The sequence below is a fragment of the Poeciliopsis prolifica genome, unplaced genomic scaffold, assembly GCF_027474105.1.
Source record: "Poeciliopsis prolifica strain line A6 unplaced genomic scaffold, Auburn_PproV2 SCAFFOLD015, whole genome shotgun sequence".
Lineage (NCBI taxonomy): Eukaryota > Metazoa > Chordata > Actinopteri > Cyprinodontiformes > Poeciliidae > Poeciliopsis > Poeciliopsis prolifica.
Genome location: NW_026562390.1, coordinates 9,090,321 through 9,117,533, shown reverse-complemented (window position 1 = coordinate 9,117,533; position 27,213 = coordinate 9,090,321). Strand labels below are relative to the sequence as shown.

The window sequence follows — 27,213 nt, the reverse complement described above, 5'->3', positions numbered from 1 at the left end:
TTGTATTTGTGTCTGCAATTTTGCATCATTTCTGTATAGATTGGAGAACGGGGGGCGTGTTTGTGTTCATAGTCGGCCTTTATTTTTCCACCCCATCAAGCCCGCTCCCTGGCGGAGGGACGGAGCGTCACTCTTAACCATTTTGGGGAGCAGTGATTGGTTCTTCATCGTGGGTGGGGCGGGCTTCCTTTCTCCCCCTCCCTGCCTTCCACCCCTTTACAGTTTGAGTGACCACTTCCTGCTTTGTCTGTCCACAAGTTAAAAAAAGCAAAAGGTAAAAAAAAAAAAAAGCAAAGCAAAAACAAGTAAATATGTATAAATTTTTAAGAAGCTGTGCTAACATTTAAATGCGTTCTTGGCGTGTATATGATTTTAAAATGTTGACATTTTGATTTTAATGACAAAATACTCTAGTCAGAAAAAATAAATTATACATAACCTGACTCTGTGTGTGTGTGTGTCCTTTTTAAGATGTTGCCTTGGATGAATTAAAGGGGCCGTATCACTTCAGTTATAAAAAATATTCTACATATCAAAAATGACTCAAATTTGACTTTGGATTTTGAAATTGTGCAAATGAACAAATGTGGAAGATTCAAGGATTTCTAAACATCTGGGTTTGTTTTCGACAAGAAAATCCCCTTTTTTTGAGTTTCACATCAAAAAAAGGGGATTTCACATACAATCCCTTTTGTAGACCAGCGGTGACCATTGTCAGTTTGGCTTGTTTAGAACACCTTCTTTTGTGTCAATTTTTTTTTCTAGAGCAGAGGAAACTAAGTCCAGTCCTCAAGAGCTGTCATCTGAACTTTTAGGTATGACCCTGCTTAAACACACCTGAATCAGGTGTGTTTGTGTTCAGAGTCAGGAGGTGACCTGACCATGCCGTCAAATTCAGAAAATCCCTGGCAACGAGCCATTCATTTGATTCAGATGTGTTGCACAGGGGAAGCTCCTGCATAAGAATTGTAGCTGGAGACTAGTGAGCAGGCTTTAACTTCTGAATCTGCAAAAGATAAAATAAAGACTGAATAAATAACTGATAGTGGCTGAAAGATGGAATGGAGAACAGAATAATGGATAGAAAGTTATGTAAATATTGTAGGGAAGTCAATAAGTTTCTTTTTCTAAACCTGGAAAATATTAAATTCCGATCTCCCTCTGGCTGTGCAGGAACATTCTTAAATCAAGCTATTTTCACTCGGTAAAGGAAGTCATAAAAACAGTCACACCCAGATTTATATTTCAAGTAGCTTTTGTATTTTACTGCAAAACAAAACAAAAAAAAAAATTGCACCCAGGTTAGAGAGGAAGAAACATTTACAAATACAGAAAAACTTTGTTTACAAAACTTGGTGATCGAGGCTTAGACACAAAAGTAGAGTAGTGGTATGTTCGCTACAGAAGAGGAATTAACAAAAGCAACAACAGTACCATTGAAGTCAAGGCCGGCAGCGGTGACTTTTGTCCAAAGGCTTCGCAGTCAGGCAGGGCACAGAGGATGAGACGATTACAGCACAAATACAGGAAAAAGTTCGAGGGATTCAGATGAAGGGGTGGGGAAAAGAAAAACATTACGGTGGAGTCTCACGTCAGTGTCTGTAATGGTCCCCCCCCTCTTTCAGTCATCTTGAAACAGCAATTGACAGACGCGATAAAATTTTAGTCCAGTGTTTCCCAAGGGGGTGTTTTATTTTTTTTCGTGGCGGTGGAGGCCCTCTGCAACAATCGCTCGTGTGTCAGGAACAGAGGCCTGCCGGGGAAACACCGAGTTGGTCTGTTATCTAACAGCATGCTGCAGCAAGGCCAGGCTGCTACTAATGGCTGCTTTCACTGGCACAGAGGAAACAATTGCATCAAAACTCCTTATACATACAAATTTAAAAAGACAGGTTTAGTCTGAGAATAAATGAAAAAAAAAAAATCCACTGGGATGCAGATCATTAACCCAGATTCAAAGATTTTTCTTTTTGTTTTTTGATGCTGCAAACATTTGTATCCGATAAACACGAACACAGCCACTCACTCTCAAGCACAAGGCAGAACTCAGCCAAAGCCATACAAACATGCTTTAACCAATAACAGCCTCACTAGAACTAATTGTTACGGGAGAGGTGGGAGAAGCACAAACAGACAAGAGGGTCATTCTCTCCGTATTGTTATTTTATGGCACAAATGGCTGCAAAATACTGCAGGAAGCACCAATACAAAACATCAGCAACACAATCTCAACTTTCAGCACACGACCAATCAATGACGACAGAACAAACAAGTAAAAAGTGAAGGACAAAGTCAATCTACGCAGGTTTTCTCTGAATCTTTTAAGCCGACAACAGAAAAACAACTGGAAATATTTTCCAAGGCAAGTTTGGATTTCATTAATTGTCATTGCAACATCACATCACTAACGTTCATTAAAAAAATTAAAAAAAGATCAGAGGCCTTTTTATAATAATGTCAAGAAACAGAAGGGGGCTGCGGGGGCAAAAAAATTAAATATGTAAAATATGATTATTTCAAAGATGATTGATGTAGAATTGGTCCACAGTCCAGTTAAGGCTAAGATGACAATGTGCATATAAAGTTAATGTTTCCTTTGAGTCCATTTATGGCAACACATGAGTCAGTAAGTGGGAGAAAACTGTAGTGTCAGTCCACACGGCTCCTCTCAATCACACTCCACCCATCAGCTCTCAGAGGCTCATGTGTCAAAGTTTATATCCGTTTCCCATCTTGGCGATTTATATGGCGCTACCTCTGAACAATGTCACTAATCTCTTTAACAGAGGACAGCAGCTTGGTAAAGTCCTGCTGTGCATTAGCGCCCCCTGTGGCGGAGGGACAGATCTGAAGCTCACGCAGGCTCGTCTCCAGGTTGTTGATGGCCTCTCGAAAGGCGAACTTGTTCCTCATCTGCTGGATGGAGTCGACGTAGCTCATGCAGTACTTGGACAGGTTCTTCCCGGCCTCCAGCACGCCGCTGTGGCTGCCCGTCTGCTCGGACATGCGGGAGATGGCGGCGCGCAGCAGCTCGGCTCCCTCCAGGACCATCTCGCGTGTCACGGCTGAATTGGGCGTGCGCTCGCTGCCTTGGCGGGGCGTGGTCTTGCGGAGGGACGATCGGGTTTTGGCAATAGGGGTGAAAGCAGATAAGCTCTGATCGGCAGAGGAGGCGACTGTGGATGATGGGCCACCCTGGGTCTGGCAGGAGGAAGAAGTGGTCACAGAAGTAGCACATGCAGAAGCCTTTATTGCTGGAGGTTTAGAGCCCAAAGGCCCCTTTTTGGGTCCCTCAGTGAAGGCTGAGCGGGCTTGGTCACTAGCAGCAGTTGTATGGTGAAGGTCTGAAACGAAAGGAAGGCCCTTAGATTTGATGTCTGAGGGCGAAGATGAGGGCGAGGATACGGGGGATTCTTGAGTGGGGCTTCGTGGGATTTTGCCTGATTTGGGACCAGTGGGTGGTGGAGGTGGAGCCGGCTTGGGTTTATGCATCTTGCTTCTCTCCCTTAAAGATGCGGGCTCCACAGCATGCTTGTTCCTGCGAGCCCTGCACTCCTCTCCTGCTGCCCCCAGAGTAAGGAGCACATTAGCTTTTAGTTCTGCCTGGAGAGCACTGGTCTTGGAGTTTTCCTGGCCTGCTAAGCCTGGTCTCTTCACCACTTTGGGTGTTGACGCTTGCGGACTGGAACCAGAACTGGAATCATTGTCTTTACCCAGGAAGGCAGGACAAACATCCGATGATGTGTTAAAACGTGGCGGTGGGGTCAGGGTGCCCATTCGACGGGCACTCTCTCCTTTCTGCTCGTTGGTCCTCTTTCGTGGCAGAGCCGGCTTCCCTCCCAAAGTGCTGGAGTCGAAGTGGCGCTGGCCCAGATCTCGGGGGAGTGTCACGGACTTCCACTCGGTGCCGTCTCGGCCGTTTGACATGACGGGCGACCAGAGAAAGCGATTTGAATTGGAAACCCCTTCCTCTTCACTGGGTGGCGTTGTAGCCGCCTTGCTACCCGGGCTCGGCAATGAAGGGGGGCCCTTTTTACGGGGGTACAGAGACCCCGGGTAGTTGGGAGTCCCACTGTTGATGCCTCCTGCCCCATTGTTATTACCTCCCATGAATTTTGAGGATTCAACACCATGTGTGGTGTCATTCAGAGACAACGATGTACCATTGTTGAAGTTGTCACCATCTCGGGGATCGGGAGTCACTACCCTCCTCTCAAAGGAAATGTCTGTCCTGGTGAAAGAGGAGCTTCGTTTGGGCGGAGCCGGGGCGTTCTTTTTCTTGATCTTGATGCGGCTGAGAAAACTATTACGGGTCTTGTTATCTTTGGGGATTAAGCGGTCATCTTCATTTAGGTTATTGTCCAGCAGAGGGCGCTCTTTCCTGGGGAGCATTGGCGATGATACAGGCATCTCAGGTTCCACAGGGTCTAAGAAACAGCACAAATAGGTCAATGTAATATGTTAATATATTAAAAGTAGAGGCTGGGAGGTGACAAACTGAAAAAGGTGTGTCAATACTTTTACAAGGATTTAAAATAAAGTTTAGCCATGGACTGTAATACAAAGCAATGAATTATTTCAGAAAAGTGAACATTTCCAATGCAATAACATTTTTTTAGAAGTTTCTTAGAAGTTCAACATTTGAAAAAAATACAAGTTCATATTATCAATATTGATCACTTTAAGTTTTCCAAATTAAACAATTGTGGACATGTGGATATGAAATTTTGACTAATTTTCATTTACAGTTAATTTTAATTCCTATTTACTTAATGGAAGGACACACTACATTGTGCATGTATCCCACCTGGACTGTCTCTGTTTCGGTTATCCATGTTCTTTTGGACCGTCCTGGTTTTGGTTGGCAGCTCTGGAGCCTGCTGGAGGGAGCCTAATGTTGTCTTCTTCCCCTTCTTTCCTAATTCCTTTTCAACTTCTATTATTTAGCGAAGAGTCGACAAAACATGAAGAGTTACTTTGGGGGAGAAAAAACCAATAAGAGATGTGCTTTAGATGATGAGGGAAGCAAGACTGACCGTCAGAGATGCTAGACTCCTGAAACATGGTTTCGAAGGCTTGATGTGTTTCAGCAAAAGATGGACGCTCTGAGGGGTTCCACCTCCAACCTGAGAGGAAGGAAAGGAAGCGTAAATAAAGCTGAAAAGAACAGACTTTTTCATCAGTTTTTAGACTGATCTTGCAGCACTCACAGGCTCTCATAAGTTCATAGACCTTTTCTGGACAGCCTTCTGGTCGTTCCATGCGATAGTCTCTTTGGAGCAGCTCATAGACCTGGGACAAGTCAATGCCAGGGTAAGGAGACATGCCGTAGGTGGCGATCTCCCACAGCAGCACCCCAAAAGCTAACAAAATAAAAACTAAGCAGTTAGTTTCGTCTTGGGTAAAATATATTTAAAAAAGTGTCTTTAAAGAGTCCACAGTGGAAATTTGCTATGGTTCAGTCTAATAAATTTAAACAGTAGCAGTAAATTCCACTGCTGTGCAAGAGAGCGTAAACTTACCCCAGACGTCAGACTTTATGGAGAATGTGTTATAGGCCAGACTCTCTGGAGCGGTCCACTTGATGGGGAACTTGGCACCGGCGTGAGCCGTATATGTATCTCCAGTCATTAATCTGCTCAAGCCGAAGTCTGCGACCTTCACCAGGTGGTTCTCCCCAACCAAGCAGTTCCGGGCAGCCAGGTCCCTGCGGGACAGAACCCAGGAGGAATAGGGAGTTTTGTGACTTTAAGAAAATGACATAAAAATAATCCTAAACCTAAATGATTACAACAATAAAATGAAAAGCTGCAAGCAGCGCTCTCTACTTTCTTCTGCTGTGGTGCTGGATTTCAATTTTTGGAGCAGCATTGAGTCATAAGCCGAGTCCTGACAGGCTCCAGAATTGAAGTGTAGTTTGAGCATAAATCATGCTTTGCAGTTTCTAAAGGAGCATGCTGAACATGCCAGAAGAATAACAATGACTTCTCTATGATCCATTAAAGAACTGCCCAAGAATAAGGAAAATTATTTCATACTTATTATAAATGTTTTTCTTTTGTTTCCATCAAAGTATATGATAAATGCGTGACACTTAAATTTAATAGTCACCTGTGTATAAAGTTTTTTTTCTCCAGGTACTCCATGGCAGATGAGATCTGTGTGGCCATGTACAGCAGCACCACAGCGTTCACCTCCTCCTTGTTGCACTCCCTCAGGTAATCCAGGAGGTTGCCGTGCGTCATGAACTCTGTGATGATGTAAAATGGTGGCTCACGTGTGCACACACCTGCAAGTATAAAAATCAAAACACTGGATGAAGCTTAACATTTCAACCAGCAATTAATTATGGCTTTAGCAGTGCGATGTTTTCCTGGCTGGGAAACATGGCTCTGCACAGCTTGTGGAAAACTAAGATTTAACGCCACATTTGCGGCGTGCAATAACAGCTGTCACATGGACAGACTCTCCCACCTGAGCTGTGATCTCTGCAGCTACTCCAGAGTTACAAGTCGCCTCTGGGCTGCTTCTCTTATTAACACTTATGCATACCCTGTCAGTTTTTAAGCAATCGTCAGGTCATAAATTAAACAATCTTGGGATATTATTTTTTAACCTGATACTGCTCTAAATTTCTCTCTATTTGGAGTTTTTATCCATCTCCAAGATGTGTTTTGTTCACCAATATTCTCTAGCCAACCTTTAAGGTCTTCCCCAAACAACTAAACGTTAATTGCTGACACTCAGAAATGAAATAGCAAATTAAAAAATTACTTGATTGCACTGGATTTTACTTTCGGTAAAAGAGTTTAAAGAGAGTTAAATATAAACATATACCATTCTGTTAAATAAAACCCCTTCCACTTCACAATTGTCCACTACTTTTTATTGGTCTGTCACATTTAAATCTAATTAAAAAACTAGTCAACTGATTCTTCAACATACCTAAAAGCTGCACCAGGTTGGGGTGTTTAATCTCTTTCATAACTGCAGCTTCTTTGAGAAACTCCTCCACCTCCATTGTGTCCTCCTACAAAGTTGTTTCCATAAAGGAAGAAGTGGGGGGGGGAAAGTGTTAGGATTAAAGTGTAGATGCGTCTCTGTGGCAGCAGAGGGCAGCACTATTCAGCCTGATCAAGAAATTATATCTGCCACACTCCTAATGTATTGTGCTGGAGTTAAAATGTTTCCACAAGCTTACATAAGAAGGATTTGTTTCACCTTACCTTAAGTGTCTTGACAGCCACAGTGAGGTTGTACTTCTTCCAGACTCCTTCATACACCTCGCCATACTGGCCTCCTCCCAGTTTGTGCTTCATGGTGATGTCAGTGCGCTCCATTTCCCACTTGTCGTAGTTGGGAGACACTCCATAGATGGTGGGCTTGTTGCGTTTCGGTGCAGGGTAATGCAGCGTGGTGATGAGGCCGTCCTGCACGGTGGAGTGGTGGTGCACCAGCTCCGCCAGCGTGGTGAAACGGCTTTCCGACGACACATAGAGCTGGGGGAGGACAGGGTTTTTACATCTGAGTGAATGCTCACTTATTACACTAGAAAAAAATGAACTCATTTCTTGTACATTTAACAAAAATATTTTAGAAACTAAAGTTAGGTGCAACTTTTTAACATTTTAATAAAAACTTTTCATTGAACGACCAATGCTAAAACACATTGTGTGGGAACATTAAGCTAAGCTGTTGCTGGAAACAGTTATATCTGGAAAAGTTATGATCTTGGTGCGTCCCAAGCAAGGCATTCATCAGGAAGTTGGTGGACAGAAGTGTGTTGGTCAAGGCTCAGTAGACAGACTTTTCCATTATTCCACTGTTGCATAATACTAAAAATAGTTTCCTTCTGCATTACTTTATGTTAATAGCCTTGAGTGCATAAATTAAAGGGACTACAGAGGAAAGAATAAAAAAACATTTAACTGGCAAAAATACAGAGGCTGTCTCAGAGCTGTTGATGTAATCTTCAGTTACTGGGGAAGTCCATCATACCAGACTTCTGACTTCCAGTTCAGAGGGATGATGGAAAACCAGATGAGAATGGGGAACCTTGTGCACGCGTCTGCTTTTCTCGGTCTGTGTTTGTGCATTTGCATTTTTCATGTGTGAGCATGCATACTCTGCTGCATCTGTCTGCATAAAAGCATGTCTCAGCATGGGAGTCAGAACCCAAGTCGGGCCTTGTGCGTTTGGTGTTTAATACACGAAGCATGGTCGCGGTCAGAGGCATTCTTCTCATAGCTGGAGTTCTAGAAGCTTTCTCACCTCGCTTCATCACAGACAGGAAGGTGACACATGGAAAAATGATGGAAGTTCTTGAGAGAATCTCACACCAAGAATTTTAGCCAGTCTTTACCCACATGCCCCTCCTCAGATAGTTTTACGTTAAAAAATAAATATCCTGTGGAATTTTCAAGCAACTGACATTTCCTGATCAAGCATGAACAAATTTAATCTATTATCTACTATATCAGAGGTTCCTGTTCTCTGATATTGAAAATTGTTTTGTTTTCAGAAGTTTATCAAAGTTTAGAAAAAAAAAAGAGAGTTTTATGTTTCCGACAGGCCCAACAATCACCAATAAGGACGAGTTAAGAATAAACTCTGGTCACTGAATGATTTCTAGGCAAGTAACTCTCACGAAGAGCATTAAATTCAATTCTCCCAATGAGGTAGTAATCTTTTAAATATAGTTGTAGGCTCTATCGGAAGCCTTGCATATTTACTAAGTACAGGAAGGACTGGTAGAACATAAGATTGTGAAAGCAGGATGCTGCTAAATCCTCCTTTTGTAGAAAGTAAATCAGGGTAAAAAGATCTGCAATGCTGTTGCTACTCAGAAGTGACAAGTAAAAGCCCTTCCTTTTATAACTTCCTGCATGTTGAGGACAACAACGCAACAGCACAGATAGGACACCAATAATGGTTCAGTGAGAATACTTCAAATGAATATCATTGGCTGAATTAAAGACATTATGCCATACAGTGTTGCAAAAATGTATTTAAGCAATAAAAATACATAGTTTTTTTCAAAAAGATAACATGAGTAAACACAAAGAGCAAATTTATAATTGTCTTAATGAAAGCTACCACCAAGCATCACAAAAAAATTGCCTTTGAATCTTTTTTCATCACTATGGAGGAATTGTGGCCCACTCTTTGCTTTATTTCTGTCACTTTGAGGTATTTTTGAGAATGAGCAGTCATGATTGGATTTAAAACTTAACTGCATTAATTAATTTTAAAGAGTGTGCGTTTCCAGTGGTTCCCACCTTGCCATCTGACGCAGTGTTAATCCTGTAATGGTAGACTCTCCCCTCATACCGCAGGGAAATGGACCTCTGTCCGGGGCTGCTCTCGCTCTCCCGGACCAGGAAGCTCCCGTTGATGCCTGAGCTGAGCAGGTACTCGGCAGCATTGCGTGACACTGGGCCGTGGTACCAGCTGTGCTTCTCCAGGCTGTTGACTGGAGTGATGTAGTTGGATGGCACCCAACCCTGGCCATTCTTGGTCTGAGCCTCACACCACTCACCATTATGGTTGTAACCCAGCACACGCAACTTCTCCCCTGCTCAATCAAAAAGAGAAAGATGAACCCAAAATGTTTAGAGAATGTCAACTTTAGCCATGTTTACAGTTTTCTTAGATAATAGTAGACGTCCTGAAAAACACAAGGAAGGAAGGAAAGCTACCAGCTTCAGCATTTCATTATCAAAATAAAATGATTGCATTATCAGCAGTATTGCTCAAGAACAGTGCAGACATTTTCTTGTTTACTCAAGCAGTCCCTCCTTCCTTCCTGCATTTGTCTGTGTAATCCATCTGTAGCATTGTTTTACAGAAGGCTCAGTGGAAAAAACCCCATATATGTCTGAACATTTTTCAGGAAGTGAATTGAGAACAAAGAGAATAATAGAAGGGACACAAACAAGGTGATTCCCAGATGTAGTCATAACTTTACAGACCCAGTTTCTACAATGTGACTGACTTCTTCTGCCATTTCAAGCCATTAGACAGATACTATTCTGCATTATGATAAAGCCAAACCTTACTAGGAAAGATAAAGTGACGACAAAACCCATACTTTTCCAGACAGAGTTACTTATTTTCTAGATATGGAAATTTGGTTTTCAATAAAAAACAAAACAAAAACAAAAAACAAATCCTCTCACCTTTAGTGATGCTTAGTGTGTTGTCACCACTTGCTACAAAATCATAGAGTGCAACAAACAAATTGGGGTCATTTTCGCTAGGTCCTGCCAACAGGTTCTCTTTGGAGTTCCAGCGAGCCGCTTCAGACAGACCCTGACCCTCAAAGTCTGGTCTCTGGAGAGCTTCTGGGGAAAAAAAACAACAAAAAACAACAAAAAACACAGGTTGGTGAAAATATTTACAAATATCAGAAATACATGAAGAAACTAGGACAAAGTAGCATTTAGATAGCCAGTATTTTTCGGAGTACAGGGTGTGGTCCTTCGGGGTGCCATCAGAGGACTCTTGCAGGTCTTAAATTTATAGGGAAAATGAAAACATAAAATGCAAAAAAATAAATGAAATAAAGAAAGAAATTTGAATCACACATTTTAAGTTACTTTTGTATGAAATCTAATTTGTTTTTCAATTATTATAAAAGTTGAAATAACTTATTAAAATCTTATTGGCCATGTTCACATTTCTGATTGGCTGCTGATCAAATTTACCAGGCTGGTTTGTTCCTCAAGCAAGCATAACAAAGGTGACATGGGCAAGTTTCTGACAAGAAAGACATCCAGTAGCCCTGATGCAAAAACAAAACACACAAAAAAAACAACAACTCGCAGCCATCTAGAATAAGAAGGTATGAAGCAGCATTTATGCTAAATGAATGTAATAATTATTGACGAGTTAATAAAAGTGAGAGATCACCACCATACAAGTCTGTCTCTTCACACATTTTGTAGCTGTTTGGGGGTCTTGTGGCATGGAAAAAACTTTGGAAACCCTGTAGTAATCCATGCTCAATGTGAACTCTTTGGGATCATGCCTAGAAGACACTTCTTTATTGTGCTCTTTAATCTTTTCTACATCAGTTTCAGCTTCCCTTAAGTGTTCACATTCGACTTCCAAGAAAATCTCCAGCTGAGATGCTTCTGTGGGATTAAGCCAGCTCTTGTCATCTTTCATGCCTCTGCAACATGTAATTTGTTTGAACAGACCAATCTCATTTTTAAGTATCTGTAAGATCTATATGTAGACAGTAAACTCACTTCTGCCTATGAGAATAATACTCCCAGAAGTGCTTTCAGGATCTTTGTGAAGTGGACGAGCATTACCTCACAGGAAATTTACTTCCCTGTGAGGTAATGCACAGGGAAGTTATGTTCAGCATAAAGAGTCAAATACAGTCATGTTAGACGGGTAAAACTGCTGGATAAATGTGAAAGTGCAAAGAAGTTGTTGGCCACAAATGTAAAAAAAAAAAAAAAAAAATGACCCTGACACTATAGTGTAAGACAGGATTTCTGTAGTAGAGTTCTGCAATCAGTTAACTACAGACAATATGATAAGCATTAAACAAGTTCATTTTCCAGGCCAGATCTATAATACAAACACTCCTGAACGAACAGTAGGGAAGGCAACAGTTTTGATTTTGTTTACATGAACAGATTTGCCATCTTGATTTGTGGAAAAGGTCAAATTGCGGCTTTGCATCATGAGCCTTATAGTTTTGTCAAAGCAAAATTACAAAAGCAAATGATTGCTACTAGGACATTTCTGTCAAATTAAATAAAAAGGGCAAAGGAAATGACAGCATTTTAAGATGCAAGTAAATATAAGAGATATGATCAAAAATATGGACATTTGAGATGTTTCAAGGCCTAAAATGAAGATGAATCAATAAAAGACTTTTATAGAAACCCTGATGTTTTTGAAGGTTGTACCTCCAAGATCAAATATCTGGGATCTGACATAAGTGATTGAAACATTGATTTTAACTGCAAATGGAAATATTTCAAATTAGGCTAAAAGAACAACCACAATACCACATAATGGCATTCAAACTGAACTCCACAGAGTGATATTACAATTCCTTCCCAATTACAGAAGTCAGCCAGAGGGATTCATTTCTGTCTGAAAAACTAAATTTTAGTGGTCAAATTAAAGAATGTAATGGCCAAACCACTTCAGGATGTTGCATATGTATTTTCAGTGCAATCAGCTGATCTAGATTACACAAGACTTTGAATGTGTAACAACTGCCACTTTTGTTTTCTTATTACATTTCCAACCCTTATTAATAACCTAAGGTTCTTGATTAAAACTTGTTACTGCATGACTCGACATTAGTCAAGACATGGCACGAATGTGTATCTTGAAATGCTCCTGCAATTTAAAGCAGAGGGTTGACTGAAGATTCTGCAAAATGATAAAAGAGACAGAACAGAGGAGTTGCATGAATGAGATTAAAGTTAAATATGACTCTATAAGCATCCAAGGACCCGGTCACCTGAACGTCAAGATCTAAGGTCAAGTTTACACTGCATAAGTTGATTAACAATTAAAATTTCAAGATCTTAAACAATAAGCAGACACCAAATGTTGCACAACTCTAGGAGAGTGAAGAGCCAAACAGTTCATCACATGACATTGTTGACAAGTTGCAGGAATCCCTGTTCGACTCAGCAGTCTAGATCCATTATGAGGTTCTTTTTAGATCATAACATGCCATTTTGGTTCAAGGTAAAGACTATACATTTGACCCAGACTCTGAAAACACCATATTTTGGGGTCTTGGTGGATGCAGGGGCAACAATACCCAGTTTTAGACAACTAAAGGTCAGAAAGTCCTAAATAATGCATTAAAACATGTCTCTAAAGGTGGAAGCTGGGTAATATTTGCTTAAAATAATCATTTTCAATATATGAGATGGCATTTTAAATCAGTGGTACTTTCAATAAAGTATAATAAAATTACAAACAGATGAGATCTGCATCGGCGCTGCGTGAAAAAAGCAACCAGTAAAAAAAAGATGTGGATTTGAAATTAAGGATGACTAACCTACTGAAAGCATAGCCAAGTCATTAAGTGTGAGCAGCAATAGCCACACACATGCACTTGAAAGGCCTCAATTATTGCAGCTCTTCATGCAGGGAGGAAAAAAAAAGCACACTGATGCATTCTAGCCCAAATAAAACACACATGAAAAAGAAAAATCAGGTGACAAATGAAATCTGAAGGGGAACCAAGAAGGAAAATGAATGAGAATAATTCTTGATCAGACTAAAGCTCTGCGGAGCTGCGAAGAGGGAAAATTACAGCATGAATTGGCTTCATTTCTGAGATGACCGTCAAAATGATTAAACGAGTGTGAGGCTTGTAAAAACTTCAGAGCAATGACTGCACAGTAAGAGTGAGGGAAGAGAACAAGGTGGAAAGATCTAAAACTTTAATCTTAAAAATCGGCAGTCAACCTGGTGGTCCCACATTGGTAACTTGCCTTTGATTTTATTTCATATTTAAAATATACCAAAATACTATATGCTTGCATTCTAAAAAAAATTCTTTTTTTCCTACTAAGACTGAAACATATTAAACATTTTCTGTTTGATTAAGTGGAATAAAAGAAGGGACACAAACAAGGTGGAATAAAAGATTTTACTTTGTTCAAATTAAGAAGTTTTCATTTATTTCCTTGGTATTTGGCAGAACAGTCTTAAAACTGTGACTTGGATCAAACATTTTGGGTATCCTTCCGGAGTTGGTCAATTTTCTCCAGACAGCACTGATCAAGTGGAGTTTGTAGACCACTGTGTTCACTGACACCTAATCAGCTTTGCCAACATGGCATTGAGATGTGGGATTTGTGAAAACCACCACAAAACACTGTCTATGTTATCCTTAGACAACTACATAAGTTACTTATAGGCACAGCATAGGCACATTTGTGCCAAGCTTGAAGCTTCCTGAATCTTCTTGCCATCCAAGAAGTTTCAGGACTTGCCTGACAAAGTCTGCGCTGGCGCTTCAAATATTGCCTTAATCATCCCATATCAAGTTTTTCCTTACTGTTGAAGTGCACCAGTCCCTCCAACAGCACTAACAACCCCACAATATGACACTACCACTCATCGGCACTAAAGCTGGAAAAAAATCTCAGATTTTTCATTTAGGGCTGGGTGATGTGGTCTAAAATTAATATCAAGATCAAGTCTATTTGTAAGTTCCACTTTTGTTTCAACAAATTTATAATTTTGATCAATTAGACATACCTCATCACTTGGTGCAGACATTTTCAATTTTATGCACAGATAAAATAACCTGGACAATGAACTACATGCATCTTATTCTGCAAGAGCTGACATTCAGTTGAAGAGTTATTTACAATGCATGTGTCTCTGCTGCGCTGCCCCTGCAATCTTCGCTGCTGTAGCAGAGCAGTGATTACCCTAATTTCCACTCCATGGCTCCGCTCCATTGTCAACCCCAGAAGTGCTCCAAGAAGCACACGTTCGAAATGAGAAATCGCACACAAAAAAATTCAAGTGGTAAAAGGGATGAGAAGTGAAATATTCTAGTTCTCAACTCTATTGCTTTTTTCCCCCCTCTATTGGTCTCTCACATCATCTGCTTTTACTGATGTTCCTACTGCAACTTGAGTGAGAGAAATTTGGACACAATGCTTTTCAGTGTGTTTGGGGGGTGCATCCTGCTGGATTTCCTCCCACGTCCCCTCGATTCAGAGTGTAATGCTGACTTCCGATTGCTTCAAATAGAAAAATGTTTCCGAATTTAAAATATGGCTTAAGTGGCGCTTGTAATTCCAGTTTATGGTGCAGCAACAGAGCTCAGAGTCAGCCTGCAAATAAACATCAAAACCCTTAAAAATGTGATTTTACAGTAGCGAGCACAAGTGGGTTCCTGTTTAAAAGTGTTCATTCAATATGTCATTTAAAAAGTGATGGGTAAAAACAGATTGCCTGGATTTTTTTTTTTTAACATCGTCTGAAATGACAGAAAACGTCGAGCGGAACTTCTGCCTTCATTGACTCCAAATAAAAAGTCTGCAGAATTTTTAAAAAAACAGCATAATTTCCTACCATATACATAAATTATAGAAAGTCGTTATACCAACTTTCCTTGTTGACAGTTTCAGGAAAGTTTAGATACTGGTTGAGACTCTGGTTCCTCAATAACGAATAAATCTGGTGGTTCAATGCCTCCAAATTTGGATGAGTGTGCCCTGGTGTAAAATAGGTGGCGCTATTCAAAAGAAATTTGACATCCTGTTTTACACCTTGAAATCTGGCCTTTGTCTCTTCAGGAATGTTCTGCTCTTTCCTAAACTCCGCCTCCAGCATGTCATCACAACAGTGCTTCTCCTTTATGTCGTTTACATCCATTCTTAGGCGTGCTGGAGTAATACGTAGTTTTATAAGTTCAGCAGATGTGCAGTTCTTCCAGGTGTTTAATTGTTTCTGCTCCAAATTAAAACATTGAGAACTTTTTGTTCCTCGTCTCTTATTTAAGACTTAGTCCCTGCCATTATGAAAATCTCGTGGACTTCAACTGTGCACCAAATTAAAACCATTATATCAAGATGTCTTTCTAAATTTTTATAGGTACAATGAAAACCTAATGAAGTAATAAAGAACAGCAAAGAAGTGAAAAGTGCATGCTGAGATTAGATTCCCCCTCCCCTCCTAAACAAGAGTTAAGTGGGACATGGCCAGGAGTCAGATTTCCTTGTATTCTTTTTGCTGTCTTTTTTTCCACATTTTTTTCCACTCTAGCCAGCCAGAGTGTCTGGCCTCCCTCCTCCTCCCCTGTGCTTTCTCTCTGCTTACCCTCCCCGTTCTTTAGTTTCCAAAGTTCAGAAATCACATCAAGACTTATCGTCTCTAAACCTCCTCTTTTTTTTTCTTTTTTTACTCACTATTCCTAATTTTCCTCCAATGTCTTGACATGTTTTAAGTAAACAGCTCCTTTTTTGTACAAAGTAAATTGTAAACGATAGGCCCGAGCTAAAAGACAATGCCATAGTGGCCATGAAGTGTTCTTACCTTCTAAGTAGCAGCTGGAGGATGACGAGAGGCCCTTCTTAGATTTACACCCCACCAATTTCAGGCATATCTCCAACATTTTCATCTGCTTTTTTCCCCCCACCTTCCTGCTGAAATTATAGTTGCTTGATCAAATCCGATGTCACTCAAAAGTTTCTATCTACATTTGTCCCAAAAAAGGAAAGATCAAGCTAAAATGTGAAGAGATTTCCTTCTGTCGGTTCCTTTTAGCTGCTGTATATCCTCCTTTCCTTTTGAAAACCCGAAAGAGCAGCTGTCCGGCAAAGCCTACCAACTTTTTCTTCTGAGCGTCTCCATCTTTTTTCTCTTTTTTCTTTCCTTCTCCCTTGTTAACTTTAGGACTTTTAGCTACATCCACTTTTAAGAGACAAAACAGAAATCCAGAGGAGCAGGTTGAGTCCAGAGGTGTGTAGAAGTAACGGCAGAGTGGGCATTAGCACAGGGTGGACGCTGCCATTCCCCTCTCCTGTCCCCTGTGTGAGCGTGTATCCGAAGCACAGGGACCACTCGTGCTACAGCAGCCAACAAAGGGCCTCTTTCAAGCTCTGCCTGCTGCACTCAATGACATCAGCTAAGCCCTCCCACCTCCAAAAGAAGGAGGGAGAAACCGCTACCACACACATACACACGCAGTTAAAAGATTCCCAACACCTCACCAGCATCCAAACACCATGTCAGCTTTAAAGTAAAAGCTCCAAACGACCAATTCACCAAACACCTAAATATCTTAAACTCTGCATAGTTCTTAAACAGTCTTCTTTCTCCTCCTTTTGAAGTCAAAATGATTAAAAGATGCTCCTCCTCCAACTTTTCAGCCCTTCCCCCTCTCTGTCTTTCTACCATTCTCTGTCCTCGGTCATGGTTTTTCCCCCTCTTTCTCCACTGTGAAATGTTTACAGGTTAAGAAATCATTTCTGGAAACAGGACTGGGCCATTGAAGGCAGAACTAAAGCTCTCAGCTGAAAGCGTAACATTTGTCACCTAAATAGATCATTTTTTCCATACTTTCATGTCAAAAGAGAACAAAAAAAGAGCATCTGAATTCATCAAAATGAAAACAGTATCATAGTATTATATGTATCAACATGTGTGGAATTGTGTCACTGGGGAGACCATAGGTAAAGAGAACAAAAACCTACATGTGAACCGCACAACATTGAGCACATGTTGGACACTAGTGGTCTAGTACTGTGTAAATATTTACATACTCTTACACCTCTGCTTCTCAATTCCTCAAGGGAAGGACAGTTATCAGATAGTTAGTTATTGGGGGGAAATAATAAGAATCATGATTTATTGTTGTAGCAATAAGCTAAAGAGGTTAAAAAAATTCTATGCAGTTTGATTTAGCTTGCTTTTGCGGTTTTAACATTTTTGAGTCAGTGCTGGTTCCATTAGTAAATAACTGAAAATATTACAAAATGCAATTGTTGTGAAACTTGTAAATGCAAACTTCCCTTACTTAATGACACTAGCATACTGAAGCAGTAAATCTGATTTAACTGGTGAGTTTTAAAGGAGGAATATATTGTAAAATCAACCCCGTCTGGTGATCAGCACTGGCCAGCTGGTTGAAAACTTAAAAATCTGATCATCTCTAAATCAGTAATAAGTGCTACCAGCTTATGATACAAACAACACTCTTTGGTGTGCAGGTGTTTCTCAGGAAAGAAGACTCAGTTGTTTTGAGCATTTGAGGTGCTCAAATAAATCATACCAAAGAGATGTGTAAAACTATTTCAAATGTAACCATTTTTTCTACGCATTTAGTTCGTTCAAGCTGCAAGAGAACCAGAAAGTACGAGACTTTCATCAGACAAAAAGACAACATTTCAAGCTTTTAACCTTTGCCATGGGGCATGCTGGAATGGAAAATTTTAAAGTTAAGTTAAAGCTCTATTAAGGGCACACAGTGAATCCAGTTTTAGTAATGTTAGCAGCATTAATAAGGCTGACTGCTAATCTAAAATGGAAAGTTTCATAATCATTTTATAACAATAAAATTATTTTGTAAGGCAAAATATCAAATAATAATTGTGTACTCAGTGTAATCGCCACCTAGTCAAATATAGAAAACAATTCAAAGATGACAAGAAGAATCTGGATGTTTGGATAAGACATTTTATGCTCTTAAAAGTCACCCAAAAGCTGCACAGAAAGAACAAAATCACTCAATCCAATTCTCCATGAGCGCGGAAATCTTTTAAGAAGCCGTTAAATCTGTGGCGTTAACAGTTAATACAACACACAATAATATCCTCAATATCATTATAATGGATGTTTATGTGTCTGTCACATCAGACACATAAACATCCATCATCATGGCATTAGTCTGACTTTTAAACCCTGTGTGCTGAACCTCAAATCATTTGGCACTATGATGCCCCCCACATTCCCTACCCACATCATCAATGCAGTGTCAGTATGACAAACATTTGCCTACTTCTCATGCACCACCCCAAAACACCAATTATAAAGAAATGCAGGCTTCCTAGACCTCTGAGGAAGGCCGATTAACTTACCGCAGCCACATAGTATTGGGGAAGATGAGAGGATGAGGGCAAGAGAAGAGGGGCTGTAAAAATGGAGGCAAGAGGAAAAAAGGTTGCAGATGGAGAGGCACGAAGCACATTGTTTGGAAATGAGCTCATAGCGGAATAGCTCGCGTTTTATACTGTGGACTAATATGTTAACAGTTAGCTGACGTACATCCACCCACAAGATGGTTGCTGGTGCTTTGTTTCTCACTCTTCCTGGATACACAATTCTTTTCTCCAAACCTTGATGAAAAACCAGTATACTGGTATAATGACTGCCATTTTCTTATTTCAACTTTTACTGCTAATCATATATTTGGCTTGGCACACTAGGATATAACCATAATCACACTGACAGTGGTAAAAATGGGGCCAGCCAACACTAGCTATAAATCTCGTTCATCTATTATGTGGAAGAGGAGTCATATATGCACTTAAACCAACAAGCTTTCTAATTACAGAGTTTGAAAAATGAAGGGGGGAGGGTACAAAAAGCTGTTTCTAATACATTTTGTTCACTGTACATAACCAAGAATTTCTTTGTCTTAACTTCACTTAACATTTTAAGCAATCAGAATTAGTCAGGTGGAAAGAAAAGAGGAAAAGAGACACTCAGGAAGCAGGTATTCTGAATGCGTGGATGTGTGTTTGCACATGTGGCTGTTTACTCTGAGCCCTCTGCTGAATGCAGCCAGAGTGTCTGAGGCATGCAGACCAGCAGATGAAACTAGGGGACTTAGATTTCTGTATAATTTGCCACTTTGTGTAGTCCACAGGGAGGAGTGGACACTCAAGAATGAACTGGTCATTTCTCTAGTTCAAGGTTTAAAATCTGCATTAGCTTCTGGCAATAGCCACACTGCTGACACCGTTTGTAGCCAAAACTCCTCAGAAGTTATGGTAATTATTTTACAGATTTTATGATGAAGTAGTTCAGAGGCAGCTACATTTGAGTTAACCTTTCAAGGCTTTTGGAAGCCATTTTGATGCAACTTGCCCAGTTAACGGGTTGGCACTGAGAAAGCTAAACTTTCGTAAATGACACTCATAAATTTCGACCACAAGTAAAAACAGCAAAACGCTTTGCTTAATTCCAAAAACAACAGCCTGATAAAACTGAAAAAAGAAATCAATAAAATAAAATTATATAAATCTGGAATTGCTTCACAGAATTGAATTGCCATTGATAGATACTTTACCAAAGTATTCAAACATTTAAATGTTATTATTAAATTAAAAGTAAGATATAACATTTTAACTCATGCAGAATATTTATGTGCAGAATCTACTTTCCGCCACACAACTTTAGAAAGCAGGACCAAAACAAAACAAAAATGACCAGCTACTGCCAAAGTCAGGTTTTTCAGAATGTTATACGCTCTCATTGAGTTAGAGTTATGATGAAGAAAGAAAGGGAGGTCAAACCAAAGCTTTAGGTCAGTGTTTTTAGCTCACTCTGAGCTTAGCCCAGATACTCCCCTGCATTTAAGACAAACCAATCTTAAACATCACTGGTAAGAAAGAATATGCTTTACACTTGTGAATATGTATTCATTAGTTTTATTTTGTAACCAGACTACTGTGCATTGCAGACTTCTGCCCAGGTCCCTCTTCTAAATGAGATACAGATCTCTACAGGGTTTACCTGGTTAAATAATGAAAATTTTAAAGATATACATATATATTCAGACCCAGCTGCTTTAGGGCTCAACTGGCCCCAATTGCAATGAGTCTTTAGAGCAGCAAATATGTGAAGGTACAACGCTGCTGTTGTTAGGGGCATCGGTGTCAAGAAGCATTGACAATTTTCTTGTAGTTTTATTGTTGTCAAAGAGTTTCAATAATTAACTAAATCAAACCAAATCTCCAGACAGTTTTATAGTGTCCATTCTTTGATATGCTAGAGAATTTTTGATAATTTTTATGCATCATACAATTGTAGTATGATTAAATTACATACAGTAAGACTTACTAATCAGTCTTGCACTGGAGTTTATTTAAGGACATGTTGTTGTCATTCTGGGCTTAATTCTGTGACTTAACAGCATAAAAAGCCAGCACTATGATAAAAACTGACACACGATAAGAAAAGGGAGAGAGAACAGTCTATTGTGCACATTTTTCTACTATCAACTGTAAATGCTTTGGAATTGTTATCTAGATGCCTGGGGAAAGACCCCGTTCATCTAAATACCCGCCTGAGTAAAACAGCGATCCAGATCAAATTTACAGATTTGTTAAAAGAAAAAGATCCTTAACTACATTGGGGATTTCAACTGTGATGAAATGCCAAAGTGACAGTCCTCAAATTAGTTTTATATAAGAGGAGAGGCTCTGGCTATGAGACACTGTTGAACTGCAGTGGTGAAACTGCTCAGGCTTCTCTCAGTGTCTAAGTGGATCCAGATGCAGCTCGCTTTTCAGCCCCAATCTTATCCTCTTACAGCGCTATGAAGAGGAGTTTAATGCAAAACCAAGAAACAGGACAGAACACCAATAAAGTCAAATTTGAGCTGGCAAGGGGAAAAAAAAGTAACGCAAAAGCCAAACAATGTGCACTGAAATGAAACCATTTAAAGGAGAAAACTTCACAAGTAGTAATATCTCAATGTTTTTAGCAAAAAGAAAAAGAAAAAAAAACCTGTCCAAATATTAAATCATATCCAACTTAATTATCTGTCAGTAAGATGAGAAATGTTTTCTGCACAAGACAGCAACACTGAGCTGATCCCGACCCTGTCTTTCTGGCGTCTGAGGTAACAGGTTGTCTGTAGAGAAAACAACAGCTGTGTCCGGAGCTGCAGAGGCCTGCTTGGGTATGGAGCAAGGAAAGGCAGTAGGGGAAGTTTTTTTTCCTGCACGAGTGTTCACGTGTGTGTGTGTGTGCGTGCGTATGTGCATGGAAGCAGGTGGCAACAGATTCTTAGACTGCATTCCTAACTTCACTTGGAGACACTCTCTGACCATGTAAATGTAAATTTTGTGTGGATATGCAGGTTAAAGCAAATTGGAGAGAAAGATAAGTTGTTGCTTTCAGACTACAATGACGCCATAACTGAGCTTCAGAATGGATAAAAAAAAAACTATGGCAGCTATACAAGATTCAACTAGGGTTAATTTTAAAAGCAGAGTTTCACTTGACATTTTGGTTTTAGGTTTAGTTTTAGTCAACTAACTTTACAAATTTAGTCAATTACAAACTACTTATTTAGGACCTTCCACAACTTTCAGAAAAATTCTTCTTATATTTAAGTTATGAACGTCTCTTGGAGGTGTGGGCGTTAAATGTTATACAACATAGATTAACTATTTAACAAAAACAAATACTGAATAATGTCCTTGGAAAGAAAAAGAAAATAATCAGATTTTGGTTAGTCAAGTGCCATAAGTCATTGCCATCAGTCATGCTATACCTGAAAAATAAATGTTTATAAAAAATCAATTTACTCTGTAAGTAAAATGGTTAATGTGAAATATTCCAGATCAAATTTACAGATTTGTTAAAAGAAAAAGATCCTTAACTACATTGGGGATTTCAACTGTGATGAAATGCCAAAGTGACAGTCCTCAAATTAGTTTTATATAAAAGAAAATTGTTGTCTTCAACACAGAGAGAGACTTATTTGCAGTCAGTACATTTTGATGTCAGTTTTCTGTGACTGATAAGACTTAGAAGTGGAAAATGTTTTTATCATATAATACAATTCTTGAATATGTAAGTTACTTTTTTATACACATTAGCTAAGGTTTTTTTTTTTTTGGGAGTGGTGGGGGGATAACCACTGTAACATCAAGCAGTGAAGAAAAAATTACATCATTGCTACCAATAACACTGTCAGTGCAAGAAGCTGACAGAAAATCAGTATAAGCTACCAAAGAAGGTCAAGATCTGTTGTGTTGGGAAAACAGTTTGGATCAACTCTTTGACCAGTTTTATGCTGCTCGACAGACAGAAGAGCTTCTGACAGATCACAACATTAACACTACAGTCAATCATCCAATCATTCCAGTCTTGTAAAAGTCTCATGTAATTTAGGACACAGAACTAAAGCATAGCTACTCCTACTCAACAGCGTGCTTCCTGGTGTCTCTTTAAGTTGTCATTTCTGCAGGCGTTTACCATTGCTGCACGTTCAGTTTAAAAACACTCCCATCACCAATCTGTTTTTTCCATAGTGAGAATTTAACAGTAGTAAAGCTCCTATGTATGAACAATGAACATATAAACAGATATATTGTCCTCCAAGCATTTATTTATTCTTATTCATTGACAAAAACATCAATCACTTTGCATAGTTATCTTTATTTGAACTTTGTTTTTTTAGTTAACATAATTACAAAAATTGACTAATTTTCTTAGTCAATAACATCGACACTAGCCCAAAAATGTATTTTAGTCTTGATTTAAAAGGATTCAGTGTATCAGCTGTTTTGCAGTTTTCTGAAAATTTGTTCCAGATTAGAGGAGCATAAAAACTGAATGTTGCTTCTCTTCTCTGTGTTTGGTTCTGATTCTAAGGATCCAGAGCAGACTTGAACTAGAAGACTTGAGAGGTCGAGAAGGTTGGTAAAACAACAGGACTTTAATGTTTTTGGTACCAAGCCATTTAATAATTTATAAATTAAGAAAAGCATTTTAAAGTCTATTCTCCAAGCCTTCCCATAGCCTTCCCGTAGTGTAATGTCTTTAGGACTTGTTTGATCTGCTCCAGCTGTCCATTTTTTTAGATAGACTTATGAAAAAACTGTTGCAGTTTCTCTGGATTATTCTGGGACATTAATCCGTTAATCCTGGAAATATTCCTAGGTGATAGAAGGGTGAATTTGTAATGGCTTTATGTGTCTTTGGCAGTTCAGGTCTATGTTCATCACTACCTTCAGATTTTGGGCCTGATAACGAGTTTCTAGCTGTACAGCTGAAAATGTGTAATGACTCTAGATCATTCCTCTTTACGTCCAAAGACAATTTTGTTTCTGTTCCTTTGAAGGAAGTTAAGGTTCATCCATGCCTTTCAATATCATATTTTAAAAATCTCTAGGGCTGCCAAAGTGTTGTACATTGAAAAATATTTGTTAAAAAAACCATGCAAACATACATACAAAACACGGAAGGTGTATTTTAAGGGACCATCCAAAACAAGGTATTTTTCCAATTAAATTTAAATCTTACTCAGGTCATAAACACTAGTTCAGATAGGTCAGGGTTTCTTTTGTAAATAGGCTGAAGGTGATTAATCTTTGCAATTATCTGAAGAAAAATAAACACCAATAGGATTGTTTTGCACTTTTCAAAAACGTGGAACAATTACAAAAAAGATTCAATAATTAAAACAGAGAAAAGAACGAGGGAATGAGGGAAACCGCACTAGTTATTTGAGAGGGGAATGCATAGAGGATTGCATATTTCTCCTTACTGCTGCAGCTTGCCCTAATGTTTAACTCTCACTCCTTGTCTCTAAGCATAATAGGCAATATTACTCAACCCACCTTTGATGCAAGAGACCAGATACAAACATGTGATTCTCTTGGAAGCAAAGCAGATAGGCTCAAGAGAAATGTTTTGGCAGGAGCCCAAGAAGAATGTGATCATACTGAGCAAAGCTCAGGGTTACACAATTGGCCTTATTTTCCCTGCAGAGGAATTTCGCATGCTACAATGGAAAGAGTACAGGTGACAATATTAAGACTTTGGCAGAAAGCAAACATCAAGCCGAGAAACTTTTTCATGCTGAATGAATGTTAATGTTGAAAAAAAAAAAAAAACAAAGCTGTAATTCATCAGAGGCATGCGACTTTTGTGGCATACTTAAAGTTGAAAAATGGGCCTGCTTGGAAAAGTTTGCTTTTCTAAGCAGAAAAAGCAAACTTTTTAAAATAAAGCTTGGAAAATGTACAAAAAAACTAAAATAGATTACAGGGATTAGTAAATCTTGCAAAAGGAGAGCAGATCAACTTCAGAAAACCACTGGGTGTCACACTAGAGCAGGACAATAAAAACTCCAAAACAAACTCTGCTGTGGCAACATCATCACACAGCTACAGATTTATATGTCCGTTTGCGATTTCAAAAAGCTTTTGAAAACAGCCTGAATAACCTTTAAATGACAGGCAACATCACATATAAACATATGCTCATCTTGATTGCGACTACCAGGGGTACAAATTTACTTATTTGTAAAAATCCAAAATAAACCATTAATACATTAAGATCTCAGAATGGTCACTTCCCATAAATATTTTGGAACCAACAAGTCTCACTCTAATAATTATAGTCCTTGCATTTATTCATTTCAGATAAATTCTCTGAATTCTTCTTAAATCTTGTTTGGTTTTTTTAATCGGCAATTTTTATTGACCAGCACAAGAGATTAGTAAATACAGATTGCAGGATGTGATATAGTAACAGCACAGTTTAGTGCTTTTCTTCACTAAACTGTTGAGGCTGGTCATTAATTAGTGTGACAATAAAGGGAAATTTGTTTTCCACATGGCCAAGACTTGATGAGAGGAAAAAACACTGATGGGAAGTGATGTGTCATCTGGCCAGAGACAATCGTGTGTTCCAGACAGAAAAGGCCTCTGCAGCAACGCTCACACATCACTGAACAATCAGTTCTTACAATGCCACATATTCTAGCACCATCATTATCAGCCAAGTTTGTGAACCTTAAACAGATTAGATTAAAAACTAGCACAAACAAAAAACTTTATTACAAGATTTTCCAAATGTTTTAATTAGCAAATAAATTAGCTATCTGACAGGGACATCACATGAGTATTTCATTATAGTTTTGTCTAATGTTGCATTCAAATTTGGAGACACAGCCAACCAGGTCAAGGGACAAGCCACCAGAGACCTAACAGCTGGTCTCAATGAATATTTCTAAGAGCTGGTCTGTGGCTGTGTGTCAATGCGTGCCATACAAACACACATAAATGCAGAATAAGAAAGAATCATGGGAAGAGATTTTGGTTTCTCGATTCTAAGGATTCCTCTTCTTTCAATAAAACCAAAAAAAATGCATTTACCAACACAATAGTGTGCTAGTTCTGAGACACAATCCATTTTGCCTTCAAAATTGTTTTAATTCTTCATTTAAATTAAAAAGGGCATTAAAAATTCCTGCAGATTGGTCGGTTGGACATGCGTGATCCAAAACCCCACTTAATCCTTTATTTACCTGAATTGTGATGTGAATAGAAGTAAATCCAATGTCATCTTTAAGATATTAGTTTTAAATGATTTGAGCTTTCCGATGTCATGCATTATCCTCCTTGTAAGTAGCAATCAAATGAGAGTTATAAAGGGACAGACACAGTCCACAACAGGCATTTGCTGATATGAGAGTAACACTATGACAACCTTTAGTGAAAACACCACAGTATCATTATCACCACTCCTTTTTACTCGGTGCACCTCAGACTTCCAGTACAAAACAGACTCCTGTTATTTGTGGAAATACACAGATGACTCTGGAGTTGTGAGGTTTATCAGAGATGATCAATAAGTTAAGTATACAGAGATAGTGAACTGCTTGATAGCATTCTTTGGAAGCAATAAAGCATGTCATTCATACAACTGTGATGAATGTAATAGGTATTTAAAAAGAAAAAGAAAGTAACTATGGTTTTAGAATTGAAAACACAGTACTTTAGCACACTTCAAGATCAGATCATGCCATGTCAGCACAGCTGGATAAAATATGCTTAACAGGTATCAAAGTGTGACAAAAAAAATTCTTAGAAAACAGGTTCAGAGTTCACAATCTGAACTCCGAATCACATGAAGCTGGATGGGTCCATGCCAAATTCTGGGTCTGCCATGCAAGTGCCCAAGTTAAAATTGAGACTCACTCAGGTCAATTTTTCTCAATATCTTATTAACCTATTTTGGTAACGCTCTTTGAACTGTAGTCTTAGACTGCTGTAGTTGGTTCACGTTGTTAGCTCATTCTTCTACTGCTGCAGCCCGTCTGCTACATGGTTTACATATTGTGCATTCAGAAATGATATTCTACACACCTTCACTGTAACAAGCTAATGTTGCCTGTCTAAAATCTCAAACCACTCTGCCACTCTGTCTCCTTTCACCTTAATGAGGTAAGTTTGTCCAGACACTTGTCAATCCCCATGATAGTTCCATCTTTTCAGACCAGTCTCTGTAAATCCAAGCAAAATCTGGGTGTGGAAATCCCAATAGATTACCAGTTCAAAATCAATAGAATCCAGATGATTGCCTGATCATTCATTTGTATCAACAATTGAACAGGTGTAGCTAATGCAGAGGTAGGTGAATGCTTAAGACATGAATGTTGTGCTTCCTGGAAACATCTGAGGAATGCTGAACCAGTTTCTCAGCAGATAACAGCTTTTCCATGACTGAGTGCTCTTTCATGTTGGTGTCTCTTTCAGAAACACCAACATTATTGCTTCATTCATGTACTATGCTCATCTGCATCAGATGAATGTCGTGTACTTTTATAGTTATCTTGGCGTGTTTTCTTTCCATCTTGCTGCTAATCATCTAGCTGGTTTGCTAGCTCGGAATTCAGACATGCAACTAGAAAGGTCTCGGCTGAAGTTCACGGGGAAAAAAAGAAGCTCTGGT

The 27,213-nt window shown here is 39.2% G+C and overlaps 1 protein-coding gene across 3 annotated transcripts in view; it reads right to left on the bottom strand.

Annotated features, from left to right (window-relative positions):
* Positions 1-1,237: 1,237 nt before the first annotated feature.
* abl1 (c-abl oncogene 1, non-receptor tyrosine kinase) overlaps positions 1,238-27,213 on the bottom strand; it is a 34,064-nt gene continuing 8,088 nt past the window's right edge. For 2 of the 3 annotated variants that reach the window (XM_055040234.1, XM_055040235.1), the window contains exons 4-13: positions 10,179-10,343; positions 9,279-9,574; positions 7,227-7,499; positions 6,946-7,030; positions 6,112-6,289; positions 5,523-5,707; positions 5,211-5,363; positions 5,037-5,126; positions 4,808-4,936; positions 1,238-4,427 (exon numbers count right to left, since the gene is read on the bottom strand). In XM_055040234.1, the coding sequence (XP_054896209.1) occupies positions 2,752-4,427; positions 4,808-4,936; positions 5,037-5,126; positions 5,211-5,363; positions 5,523-5,707; positions 6,112-6,289; positions 6,946-7,030; positions 7,227-7,499; positions 9,279-9,574; positions 10,179-10,343 (3,230 nt within the window). In that variant the 3' untranslated portion in view covers positions 1,238-2,751. Of the gene's footprint in view, positions 4,428-4,807; positions 4,937-5,036; positions 5,127-5,210; positions 5,364-5,522; positions 5,708-6,111; positions 6,290-6,945; positions 7,031-7,226; positions 7,500-9,278; positions 9,575-10,178; positions 10,344-16,047; positions 16,606-27,213 lie in introns of those variants that run through there. The other variant, XM_055040236.1, reaches the window with a different exon arrangement.